Raw genomic sequence first — 13,931 nt, 5'->3', positions numbered from 1 at the left:
CAATGTAAGGGATTCCACAAACTACCTTGGAAGCCTATGCCACAGCTTAACTATCCTCATAGTTAGAAAGTTTTTCCTAATATCTAATTTAAATCTCCCTTGCTGCAGATTAAGCTCATTACCTCTTGTCCTGCCATCAGGAGAACAATTGATCACGGTTCTCTTTATAACAGCCTTTGACTTATTTGAAAACTGTTATTAGGTTCCCTCTCAGTCATCTTTTCTCAAGACTAAACGTGCCTGCTTTTTAACCTTTCCTGATAGGTCAGGTTTTCTAAACTTTGTATCATTTTTGTTGCTTTCCTCTGGACTTTCTCCAATTTGTCCATATCTTTCATAAGTGTTGTGCCCAGAATTAGATACAGAGCTACAGCTGAGGCCTCACCAGTGCTGAGTGGAGCAGGACAATTATCACCCATGTCTTATATGCAACACTTATATTGCATATAACCTCTGTTATTAATCTCTGTTAATATACCCCAGAATGATATTAGCTTTCTTCTCAACAGCATCACATTGTTGACTCATATTTGATTTGTGTTCCTCTCTAATCCTAGATCCTTTTCAGCCGTACTACTACCTAGCCAGTTATTCCCCATTTGTACTTGTGCATTTGGTAATAGCTGATGTTTCTGAGTGTGCAAACAAATCAGTCTGGCTACTTACATGGTTCCCATCACCACAGTACCTCACAAATATTAATTTATCCTCACAATACAGTCCTGCTCCAAAATACTCACTGTTCTATTCAGTTGTTACATACCAAATGTACATGTTTTAAATTACACCTCTACCCCGATACAACACAACCCGATATAACATGATTTCGGATATAACATGGTAAAGCAGCACTCCGAGGTGGCAGGGCTGTGCACTCCGGCAGATCAAAGCAAGTTCGATATAAAGTGGTTTCACCTATAACACAGTAAGATTTTTTGGCTCCCGAGGAAAGTGTTATATGGGGGAAGAGGTGTACCTGAAACAGTACTGCCTAAAGTTACACCTGGTACTGTGTGGTTAGCATACAGCACTTCTGCCTAGAGACAGAAGGGCCATAAAAGGAGGATGTAAGGGCTTGTCTACACTTGGAAGTTCACCAAAACAGCTATTCCGGAATGAGGGTCCATACAGGTGCTTATACTGCAATAACTGTTCTGGAATAGTTATTCTGGAATAGCTGTTTTGGTAAATTTTTAAATGTAAACAAACTCCTAGAGGAAAAAGAAAGTTCACGTTTTTCTTGCCTATGTCTTATGATAAGTTATTCTACAGCATGTTTCAAGTTCAGGGAAACTTCACTGAAAATTACTGATCTACTGAAAATATTTTAATGATGAAATAAGCCATATTACAACATACTAAATATTTTGTAACTTGGTCATATTTATACCTCATTAATTTCTGTTTTCCAGCCCAGGTCATCATATACATCACCTACAAAATATAAAGTTAATTAACACAAAATATGACATTTAATTCCAGTTTTAGAGTTTTATGAAATAACTTTTTCATGGTTTTTCAGACTATGGAGGTAGACGTCAAAGAGGAAACATTGCAACAACATTCAAAAATATAAAACATTGCAGTGGATCATGGTACAGCCAACATTATGCTAAAGTAAATGCTTCCATTCTATTGTCCACAATGCCATTGTATTTTTCCTCCAGCTATTTTACTTATTCTGATTTTTTAGGGCCTGATTCTGCTGTCACTTATGCATAAGAATCTAATATATCACATGAATAACCCCATAGAAGTCAAGGGGAGTACTCATAAAGCAAAGATATTTGTTGCATATTTGAAGGATCTGGCTCTCAAGTTTTATACAGAGTGTTCATTATGCAATTGAGACATACAAATATTCACTTGCAGCAAAAGTTACCTTAGTATTTGTAGAATTACCTGAATTTCTCTATACTTGCTACAGAATACTAGCAAATAATAATGTTGCTATTTTAGTAGTCTTAAACATTCTGCGAGACAGTTGGTAAGTTTTTAAAGACTGACCACTTTACACTATAGGATTTTTAATACCATGTTTTTATATTATATCTACATTTACCAAGTCTAAAACTAAACAAATATATATATCACCCTTTCAGCTTAATTTATTCAATGTATTTTAACCTGAGTTAAGTGGCACAGTAATGAAGGCATTAGCTTTTTCACCTTGAAGACGTGACTTCAAATCTTGAATTAGATCACAAGTGAAAAGGAGTTTGGTGTCTCACGCTAGTTTCTAGGGGACAGGCATCAAGATTACAGAAGTGTTGTAAAATAGACACTTGGAATATTAGGTATCAAGCTTGTGGTAGGGCCCAATTTTGTTGCATTGGCAGAGACATGGGATAATTTTCCCAGCAACTCCCTGGTGCTAGGCAATCAATCACTTTCTAATAGACATTATTACAAAATAATTACATTATAAAAGACTTCTTGGCCTGTACAAAAAGTATCATGAACATCATTTAAAACAATATCACTCGGTTTTGGGAAGATTACAATAAATCATTGAAGTTCATGAAAAAGCCCTATATGTTTAATTTATATATACAGTGTCACGACTACTGCTTTTATCTCCATTCTTTAATCCTGCATTAAATCCTTTATTATCAGAAGATGGACAAGGCACCTCTAAACTCATATTTACATACTTATGGAGTCACACCAACATCAGATCCTGTTTCTCTTTTATAGAGCCTGATCCAAAACCTACTGAAATTGACCAGAGTCTCTACACTGATTTCAAGAGAATCTGGATAAGGCTCATAATGAACAAATGTCCTTAATAATCAGCAAATGAGCTAAACTCAACATCACAATTAGAAGTAAACTTTACTGGCAGCACATTAATAAGCACTGACTTACCATATGTTTTTCCATTAATGGAGCATTTGTTAAAAGTCATTATGTTTTGAGTGATTGTTCCTGTTTTGTCTGAGAAAATATATTCAACTTGTCCTAACTCTTCATTGAGCGTGGTAGTCCGAACCTCAGCAGGTATGTCTTTTTTGGGGTAATACATTTTACGATCCCAATTTATAAAATAGCTGTGTCCAAGTCGAATAACTTCCACACTTTGGAAAAAAAAGATACAAAAACACTCTTCAGCATCATAAAACCTTTCAAATTAAAATATATCAAATGCAGGAGTTCAATCAGATTTGTCTTTACAGTTCAGAGCAAAAGAGCTATGCAAAGTAAACATTACACTGTCATTTAAAAATTTACATAAACTTCATAGTATTCTGTCATTGTCTGAATGATATGGCATTATCAAGTGAGAATAAAATATGGGCATTCTATATTCAAATATGTTAGGTCTTTTCAGGTTAATACTTGATGAATGAGTAGAGTTACTTCTTTCGCTCACTGGGTAGAAGCCTGCATTTTTGGATATAAAGATCACATGAGGTCTATCTACAAAACCATCCACATGTGGTCAGCTGACAACTGGACTGCCTGTTAATGTATACAGTTACAGATTATTACAATTAGACAACTGATCCTAATTGTGAGAGCTACTTACATGCACTGACAACAGGCAGTGCATGTTGGACTCAACCCTAATACGCACTGGAGCATAAGTCAGCATAGCTGAGAAGGGGCATGAGGTGGCTCTAAGCCATCTTTCTGCTGCCACTAATCCTGGCATTGGTCGGGGGGCCAAACTGGTACTCAGTGCACATTAGGCTGCTCTAAGGGTTGCACTGCATTTTACTGGTGCTATTACAAGGTGAAGATTGACAGAGTGCATTTTACTATAGACCTGACCCCAGCCTCCAAAATATCAAGGCTTCATGTATTACATTGCAGGTATCCACATATCCAAACTCTTTAGTAATCTATGTGAAATGAGCTAGCAGTTTCAGTTTAATTCCTAAGAGGCATCACAGGTATCACCATAAATGGCACTAATAGTCAACTCTTTAGTGGCAGTGTCAGCAGAGAAGTGAAGGAGTGAAAGGCTCTGGACTACCCCAGTCATGGGGGGAGGCACAGAGGCAAGGTGATGTGGGGTAAGTTTGAACTGCTGGTCTCCACGATGTACCTGTTATCTGGATAACCAGAACATTTCAAATCTCTTGGGGCATGCAATGTATTCTCTTTTCCACAAATTACAGTAATTTAAATATATTTGTAGGGATTTTAAAAATGTATATTAAATACATGCACACAAGTAATAAACCATTCTTAGCCCCATAAGAGGGTTTTGCATTATAATCTTTTTCACCAAAGCAGTTGTCTGTGCTACTATAGTTGCATATATTATGTACATATTTAAGGGCAGTGCACACATTTACTGTCTATGTAAAGCCATGGAAGTTTGTGTATTGATATTCTGGGTTAGGAACTGGTTGTGCCTCAGACTCCACAATTGGATACAAAAATCTTCAAAACGTAAGATGAGTCAGTAGGAAATAGCTTACAAATACCCTGTTCTTACCACCGTTCCGAAGTACCATAAGCAATTTGTGGTGGAGTCCACTGCAGCCAGATGCCACTGCAGGAAGCAGATTGCCCGCATCTTGGCATTTATATTTTCTGACTGCCACTTCGAGCAGAGAGAAGAGAGAGGTTGCACATGCAACTCATTCACTCTATCACAAGGCTGTTGTTTTTTTAACTTTAAAAATCTAATTTAACGTGTACAAGTACATGGAGACATATATACCACTGATCACTACTAGCAGGGACCTGTAAGCATCATAGCCAAGTAAGCAAGTAACTTTAAAAATTAAAACAGTGTGTGTGCTTCTAGTAATAAGAAAAAGATTATAAAAACTTTAAACAGAAAATAGCGCTTTTTTCATATAAACATAGCCAGCTTAGGGGGAACAGACACAGTTTAACTGTGGGGAGAAAGTACTGGAAAGCTCTTAGTACATTTAAAAAGAACACTGAAGGATAAAAAGATCACAACTTCACTCTGCTATACCCATTATTTTTATGAGCCTGTTTACATTTTGGCCCTGTCAACCATGACAATACTCTTTTTATTTCCTCTATCGTACATGCCTCAATCAAGCACACGATTTACTTCTTAGTGACAGAGTGAGGCAATGTATTAGAAGCTCCAACACTGTAAACACTACTCTTAATCCACTACACTTACCCATAATCCAGCAGAAATATTCAGCAACTGACAAACACTGCATCAATTTTATTAACATGGATTTGATGCCTGAAGGAGTCAGAAAACTATTTTGAATCATTCTGCTAATTTTCTATCGTACAAATTGTCTAACTGTAATGTCAATATTAGCAAGGCGAAAGATGGTGGTTTTAAGAATAACTGAAAATATGAGATTAGCCGTCATATAATATACATTGTGGATTTTAACTGCTATATTTTTGAACTTTAAAAGGTCCTGGAATAATGTAAAAATTGTGTGAACAGGAACCTTAGTTAAGGAATAATATCCTCTCAATAATCTGGTTCAGAGTGAGATCAAAGGAAATTTGTACATAAGGACTCAACGTTTAAGGAAGAAGAATTAAATATGCACATCAAGGACATTCTGAGGAAAAGATGAACAACAAAAATATCACAAAGGTGATGAATCCGTTGCTATTTCTCAAACCAAAGCTCAGGTGCAGGACGTGACGGATGTCCACCACTGCTTACCTGTCAGCTCTTGAAGAGCAAAGCAAGGAGGAAACAAAAGAGTTGACATAATTCAATGACAATGAATTCTAGAAAAGAAAGAAAGAAAGAAAGAAAGAAAGAAAGAAAGAAAGAAAGAAAGAACTATTCTCCAATTCTAAGCATTATCTCCATAAAAGGTTTAGGTTTCTTATGTACGAAGTACACAGCAGATCAAGTTTTAAAGCACAAAAATTAACGGGATAAAGCATAACATTGCAATTAAGAAAAAAAGTTGAAGTGAAATAGTCATTAATATTTATATGCTTTATAAAATCATAATCTCTCATCTTACCTCACATACAGGGAAATAGGCACAACTGAGTTGAGTATGATAATGTACGACCAAAATGTGAGAAATCCTGAAAAAACAGAACTGTTCACGACTTCACTCCAGTAAAGGTAAATTCTGAAATGGGCCCCAACCTGTTGTTCCCATATTGAATTTCCTATTGCCAGAATTATTCCCATACATACCAAAAAGCCAAAGATCTGAAACGAGAATAGCAGAACTGGTTAGGTTTTTCAAAATGTGTGCTATTTCCTAAAATGGATACATGGAAAGGGTACATTTCACCTATAGATACATATTGGTATTGCTCAGTCTAAGTAAACAAGTGGCTTAAGATCCAAAACAGAACTACACAAGGCAAAGAATATTTCATCTCTAATAAGATGAGTGGAAAATCTCACTTTGCTCTTCTTTGCCCTAAATAAAGGCCCAAATTCTGAGTCCGTAATTAGTTGGTCTCCATTTAGTCCCCATTCCTTACCCAGTTTGTCTCGATATTGGCTATGTACAAACCAGAGCCCATGTTCCCCTGACCCTTTCACGAGTGCACAGCACGTGTGTGTATGTATGTACATACATGTATGAGTGTGCCTGCTTTGCACAGGGGGAGAAGCCAAATTGCAGTCCGGAGTCAAAGGGAGGCTAGATCCCTATCTCCCTCTGCTCTGGGTCATGGAACAGTTACAGTGCAGTGTGAGGGCGTTTAAGATGCATCAGATAAAATTGTTGTAACCATACGCACACTCCCCATGCATGCTGGGGAGCTCTGGGTGCCATCCTGCCTTCCTGAGACACAATATCTCTGGATGGGCTCCCCAGATTATGTAGTTCTACACTGCTACTTTCTATGGGCTGTGTTCTAAAGGCAAATCTAGTCAATAGTGAAGACATTAGGATCTGGCCCAACATCATTAAAATCCTATATTGTACATGAACTACAAATAGGTGCAGTTATTAGAAGAGTTGGCAAAAAGGTGTTTTTTTTATTGTTGTGGTAAATAACAAAAACCTCAATGAGCACTTGCTGTGAGCATTCTTATAAAAGTTTGGTTTAAGATGTGTTTTTCTAAGTCATCATTAAAGGATTAATTTTAATAGCACGTGGGTAGAGAAGAGATATAAATAACTTTAAAAAATTGAGTAGTATTTAGCCATGTTGGAAAAATTTCACTATTTTTCACATGGAAACATCTCTCTTCATCCACAATCTCATCTATGAATCTTTGGATTTACTCAGCTAAAAAGTTTCTGCAACTCCATAATTTCTCCCATGATCAAAAATACAACACTTTAAAAAGTAGTAGCTTTGAAGTCTGCCTATGCCAAAACTGCAATATTTTGTTTCACTACGTAACCATAAGGAATTTGGATATATCCTTAGCTTTAATCGTAGAGACCAAGTTTGACACAAAAGTGAAATACTCAGTCCACTGAAGGTTCCTAGTTACAGATTTCTGCACCTGATCTTCACTACCTGTGGATAACCTGTCACGAAAACCAAATTAACAGGAAAGGTACAATACTGTTCTCACTGAAGTTGAGGAATCAGAACGATGGTGAGAGATAAGAAAAACTGCTGTAAAACCTTTCTGTGCATTTGTCTTTAGTTCATCATACCAGCGGCCTCATGAAAAGATCCTGCCCTAAAGAATAATGGATTGCTACGGCTTGTAAATACTCCTGTATGCAGGAGTGCTCAGTGACATATAATGGTCTTCAAGATGGATAAACGTGTGTCTTTCAAGCTTATGTATGCATCTGTGCTGCAATGCTTTCATACTGGTATCGTACACTGTCCAGAGATATCTACTGATACAGATAATTCCATGATATCTGAAATGATAATTTCGGAGAGTAGATTAATTATGTGGATGCAATGCCCACTGATTATTCCTGAACTGACTATAATAACTTACCCATAATACTAAAGCATTCATCAGCCGGTCAATGCTTGTTCTTTTAAATTTAGTTCTACCACTGTTTTGCATTAATTTAGTGTCAGGGCCTATAAAAAAAAGTAATAAATCTTTTTTTAAATCATTACATGATCAGTTATTTACTAAAATTATTAAATACATTACTGAATTTTTAAAAAATACACATATTGAAGCTACTTTTTTCTAATGCATATGCAAGAAATAAATTCTAAAAACAGATATCATTTTGCAAATTGTAATTGTCTAAAAGCATTCCTGAGTTTTCACAATAAAGTTTGAAAAATACTCCACAGTTGTAGAATGGTGGTTAGGCTGAGGGGTGAAAATTATCATCTAATTTAAAATCTGATTGTTCCAAAAATATTTCATTCCAGACTGAGGTAATTTCCAAGGACTTTATTCACATAAAACTACAAAATTAGGAACAAGCTGTTCTGTGTTCTTCACTTGCTTCTGCCCCAGACTTCCTTACACCTCATTACACATTACCTCTCTGAGCTTCTGTTTCCTCATCTATAAAATGGGAATCATACTTACCTACCTAAGCAGGGTTTTCTGGGGCTTAAATTTTATTAATATCTGTAATGCACTTTGAGATGCTCAACTGGAAGTTGATACAGAAGTGCTAATTCTTATTATTATTTTATTCATTCGTTAAGTTTCCACAAGTTCTGTAATGCTGGGCCACGACAAAGCAAGCACTCAGCCTCTCCTCTCATTATGTGTGGTTGTTCAAGCCAAACTTCCCCTCTGCTGGGCTTACATGGAATATAGTCAACTTTTATGTCACTGAAGACTACTGAGTATGTAAAGTAACGTGTATTAACCTCCACATGAATGAAGAGAGTGGTCTTCAAGGCACATCAGCAAGCTGCTGTTTGATGGCAGGCCACAGAATTCATAAAAGCTCCTCAAAACTGAGGTCCTTTTTAATTCCAAAAATCTAAGAACAAGGACATGCTCAACTAAAGAGCAAATGAACCTGGCCCAACCAATTTATTGGCTACATTCTAGGTACAGATATATGTGTTCTGACACATCTGGGCATTGCCCATGAATTTAAAACCAGCAGTACTCTACATACATATTTGAAGCAAACACATAGCTAAGATTATTCACGAAGAGCTGGGATGTCTTTTTTCGGGTGTGGGTTTTAAATGTGAATTCTTCTTGATTGATAATTATAGTATAGCCAAGGACTCTGATTCATGTCAGATGGATATTAATTTGCACGTCTTAATTTGACTATATGGAATGTAATTACCTCATATATCATTACATATATGTATAGTTTAAATTCATCCTGAGGTTCCCTCTATTATTACTATTATTAAACGTGTATAATAGGTTAGTACCCACCGTGCCCAGTCAAGAACTGGTATTCATTACATTAGGTGTAAACCCAAAGATAGACACACTCCATCCATCAAAGAGCTTACAACATAAGAAGAGGACTAACAAAGGTTGGATAAGGAAGAAATTTAAATATACACAACTTTTATCTACATATCTATACACACACACATTTTGTTTGGTATTACGTAAATTTTGCGTCAACATAATATCAGCCTTCCCTAACTTCCTTCCTTTACCCAACCATTATATGTTGACTTGGAATAGAAGTCCATCTTCCCCTTAATTGGTGGGCAATTTTACAACATCCCAATGTGTTGCATCTGCCAGACTTAATCACTATCTATACTTTCCGATATCATTCCTAATGTCAGGATTTTCCTTGTCTCAGTTTCTTTGCATTACTAGGACATATGAAATTTTGTAATATATTTGTGAGCACCTATTGCATTCTTGTAAAATTCTACTTGCGATTTGCTCTGAGCGAGTAAAATATCATTAGCTCTTTCATCAGACATTATGGTAAATGAACAGGAAAGTACACTTTCTGCTCGGACTGGTAAAGTCATGACAGTTTTGCAAGGCTGATCCATTACTTTCATATTTATTACATTTTTGTTCAGGACTTTGGAACACTGACACCCTCAGGGACAACTAAAGTTTAAGATGCTTGTATACACAGATAAATTCAAATGGATCACTGTGACACTTCGGTCAAGACAGTTAACCTCTCCGTGCCTCGCTTTTCAGCCCATCTGTAAAACGAGGACCTATAAACTTTGTAAACTATTTCTGAGATCCTAAGATGAAAGGATCTATCTGAATGTGGAATATCTATGCCAGCCATTAGAGACACCAAGCCATAATGATACATAGCCATTATACAGGGTACTAGTATTTGAGCACACTAGGGGTTAAAACTGTTGTTAATCCATAAAGGTTGGTCTTACCAGCAAAAATAACCATTCCAAAGCACCAGCCTGTGTTTCTCAACACACAACCTCGTAGCAGCATCTGTTCATTATTGAGTGAGTACCTATTATCTTTCCAGAAAAGAACTCCTGTGAATTTATCCAGCTTGTTGTTAGGAGGTTCACAGACAACACCACCTATAAAGTGAAAAATTAAATTCTTATCAACCTTTAACACACAGTTTACCAGGATAACATTTTACACTAACTAGAAGTTTCTGGGATAACATTCGTCAGGCTTGTCTACACTTCAGACACTGCAGCTGCACCACTGTAGTGCTTCACTGTAGACACAACCTTCACTGACAAGATCACTTCTCCCATTAGTGTAGGTCAGAGTTTCCCAAACTTGGGACGCCGCTTGTGTAGGGAAAGCCCCTGGCGGGCAGAGCCAGTTTGTTTACCTGCCGCGTCCGCAGGTCCGGCCGATTGCGGCTCCCACTGGCCGCGGTTCGCTGCTGCAGGCCAATGGGGGCTGCTGGAAGCGGCGCTGGCCAAGAGACACTGACCACCGCTTCCAGCAGCTCCCATTGGCCTGGAGCGGCAAACCACGGCCAGTTGGAGCCACGATTGGCCAGACGTGGACATGGCAGGTAAACAAACCAGCTCGGCCCGCCAGAGGCTTTCCCTACACAAGCCACATCCCACAATTGGGAAACACTGGTGTAGGTAATCCACCTCTCCAAGATGTGGTAGCTAGTCTACAGAAGAATTCTCAGAAATTGACTTAGCACTGATCTATACCAAGGGTTGGGTTAGTAGATATACATCTCTCAGGGATATGTGGATTTTTCACAGCCCTGACAGAGGTAACTATACCAAAATAAATTTGTAGGAAGACCAGGCTGAAAAACTAACCAGATCTTTTATACAACAACAATCAGAGATTCAGTGGCATTTAAAACCTAGGAAGGAACATCACTCTGCAGCTACATACATTAATACTATTAAGTTTATTGTTTATTTACAGTAGTGCCTAGATGCCCGAACTGAGATCAGGACCCCATTGTGCTAAGCACTGTACAATCATATAATGAGACACAGTCTCTGCCCCAGAGAGTTTACAATCTAAACAGTCAAGACAGACGGAATGGTAGAAGTGGAAACAGAGACACAAAAAAGTGAAATGATTTGCCAGAGGTCACACAGCAGATCACTGGCCAAACAGAGCATTAACTGAGGTCTCTTGACTCCCAGCCTAATGCCCTATCAAACAGATCACACTATCATTCCCTAATGAAACACCTAGTAAACTGATATTAATCTGGCCTACTAGTATAAAGTAGCGTGGGAGTTTTGCAGTAACTGGCAATTATTGATGTCAGTGCCCCTGCAGACTGGAACTCAAATAAGTGGCAAGCTGGATCTTTGGAGCAGTGGGAAGGAAAAAGCTTTCTGCACTGTTCTTGTGTGCATACTTTTTGGTCAATAGCAACAGCTGACAGAGAGAGGCAAGATTCTGTTCTCTGCTACAGACAAAGAACTATGGTTAAAGTCCATAGAAAATTAAATAGGCTGAGAAAAGGAAAGAAAAAATTGACCACCAATAAACCCTGTGACATTCTATACCTTGGGGAGGCGTGCTGTAACCCCCATATTCCTCATCTGCATGTAATCGTGATCTTACGTATAAAGCATGTCTTGTAAGGTATCAGTGGAAAGGTTATGATCTGCTGAAAGTCATTTCTCTAGCCATATATACCTCTACCCTGATATAATGCTGTCCTCGGGAGCCAAAAAATCTTACCACATTATAGGTGAAGCAGCGTTATATCGAACTTGCTTTGATCCACCAGAGCATGCAACCCTGCCCCCCCGGAGCGCTGCTTTACTGCTTTATATCTGAATTCATGTTATATCAGGTCGCGTTATATCGGGGTAGAGGTGTATGTATATAGAATCATAGAATTATTTCTCTATCCATATATGTGTGAATAATTTGAACAAGAGTATTGTCAAGCTTAAAATGAACAACAGTATTGTCTGTGTTAGGCCTAAAACTTCCAGAAGTTTCACAAAGCGAGCCTTGTAAAATTAGCTTTAAAAAGTAAGCTTTGCAAAAGGAAACAGGGTTGTGGTCAAAACGCGTTGCAACCCGATAACACATTATACTGACTCCTATAAAGTGAAATAAGGTGTACCCCCTGGGCACAGCTTGTCTAACCCACATTAACCATATTTAAAACAACTGGCTACAAGAAAATAAGTAAACATAAATTATACAGACAATGCTAACCACATTAAAGATTTGGCCTAACCTAATTGGTTGACCTGCTTCCAAACATGGCCAGCAAATACTGTATAAAAGAAGATGTAAAGACACAAGTGTTTGTGTGTGTGTGTGTGTGTGTGTGTGTGTGTGTGTGTGTATGTTGACCTAAAAGAGATCACTCTTTGTCAGGCTCACATACAGCCCCTGAACTGAAGGGACTTGCGCTTCACCAACTATCTGTGCCTGGCCAGTGCAGAAAACGGTTGACTGAAGGTAATATATCTTTGGAAGAATGCAGGGTAAGGTTTCGAATTGAAGAAGTCCACTGGTTTGATCTCAGGTTGTACTGACACTACAGTATTAAAAGTGGTAGTGTCAGAATAATTTGATCTCATGTTATCTCAATGCTGCAGTATTAAAAATAGTAGTAAGTACCTAATATTACTTGCACTTGTGTTTGTCTCCAGTATAACTTGGCATCTGTATTAATCCTCACTCAGTTCTGGTCTTTAATTCTGTTTTTCTTATTCTGTCTGTGTTGTCTTTATAGTCATAAGTCATTAAAAACCTTTCTTGAGGAATAATTAGTTGTTTAGTTTTTCTTTTGTGGACACTACTCAACCTCATTACATCTGCATTGGGTGGTGGGAAGCAGCGATCACCCAGAGCCCCATTAGGGCCCTGACGTGTGCTTCCTCCTTCCATTATTCTCCACGATATGTATATCATTAATGCGTATGAAGTTATGAGAATTGTTGTCACTAAAACATGCTGTAAGTTGGGGTAATCAGCCAGATATTAGCTCCCCAGAGGCAACAGCAAGGAAAGTAACCAACACCCGGGCAGGGTGTCAATCAACCCATCAACAACCATTGTCCAGCAAGGGAGCTACAATGCAATGACTCACCTGCATGAAGCCATACCAGGGGAATTGCTCAACCTTCCTTGAAGAGACTCAGTAATGCTCATCTGACTCTGAGGGGGGCGATGCGCAAAGCCAAGAGGGAGGAAAGGACATGATAAAAGGAAGAGACGTTTGCCATGCTCTTCCTCTTCTTCCACCTATATTTACAGACATCACACCAAGCGACTGAAGCACTGATCAAAGGGGAGAGCCTGGCTGAAGAGCCACCAGCCAGCCTACGGTGAGAAGCATCTAAGTTTGTAAGAGCACTGAAAGTGTTAAGATCATCTTAGAATGTGTTTTGCTTTTATTTGACTAAATCTGACTTGCTCTGCTTTGATTTATAATCACTTAAAATTTATCTTTGTAGTGAATAAATCTGTTTGTTTATTCTACCTGAAGCAGTGTGTTTGTTTTGAAGTGTGTCAGAGACTCCCCTTGAGATAACAGGCCTGGTACATTTCAATTTTTATTAAATTGACAAACTCATATAAGCTTGCAGTGGTTAGTGGGCATAACCGGACACTGCAAGACGGAGATTCCTAGGATTGTGTCTGGGACCAGAGACATTGGCTAGCGTCATTCGGTTGCAAGTAGCTGGGAACAGGTTACATG

General features: G+C 38.1%; 1 protein-coding gene across 2 annotated transcripts in view; it reads right to left on the bottom strand.

Annotated features, from left to right (window-relative positions):
- ATP8B4 (ATPase phospholipid transporting 8B4 (putative)) overlaps positions 1–13,931 on the bottom strand; it is a 155,500-nt gene that overhangs the window by 52,644 nt on the left and 88,925 nt on the right. Inside the window, exons 10-14 of one of the 2 annotated variants that reach the window (XM_030578888.1) lie at positions 10,180–10,338; positions 7,856–7,944; positions 5,943–6,139; positions 2,869–3,077; positions 1,391–1,434 (exon numbers count right to left, since the gene is read on the bottom strand). In XM_030578888.1, the coding sequence (XP_030434748.1) occupies positions 1,391–1,434; positions 2,869–3,077; positions 5,943–6,139; positions 7,856–7,944; positions 10,180–10,338 (698 nt within the window). Of the gene's footprint in view, positions 1–1,390; positions 1,435–2,868; positions 3,078–5,938; positions 6,140–7,855; positions 7,945–10,179; positions 10,339–13,931 lie in introns of those variants that run through there. The other variant, XM_030578889.1, reaches the window with a different exon arrangement.

The sequence above is a fragment of the Gopherus evgoodei genome, chromosome 10, assembly GCF_007399415.2.
Source record: "Gopherus evgoodei ecotype Sinaloan lineage chromosome 10, rGopEvg1_v1.p, whole genome shotgun sequence".
Taxonomy (NCBI): domain Eukaryota; kingdom Metazoa; phylum Chordata; order Testudines; family Testudinidae; genus Gopherus; species Gopherus evgoodei.
The sequence above is the reverse complement of the archived record's forward strand: the minus strand, read 5'-3'. Positions and strand labels throughout refer to the sequence as shown.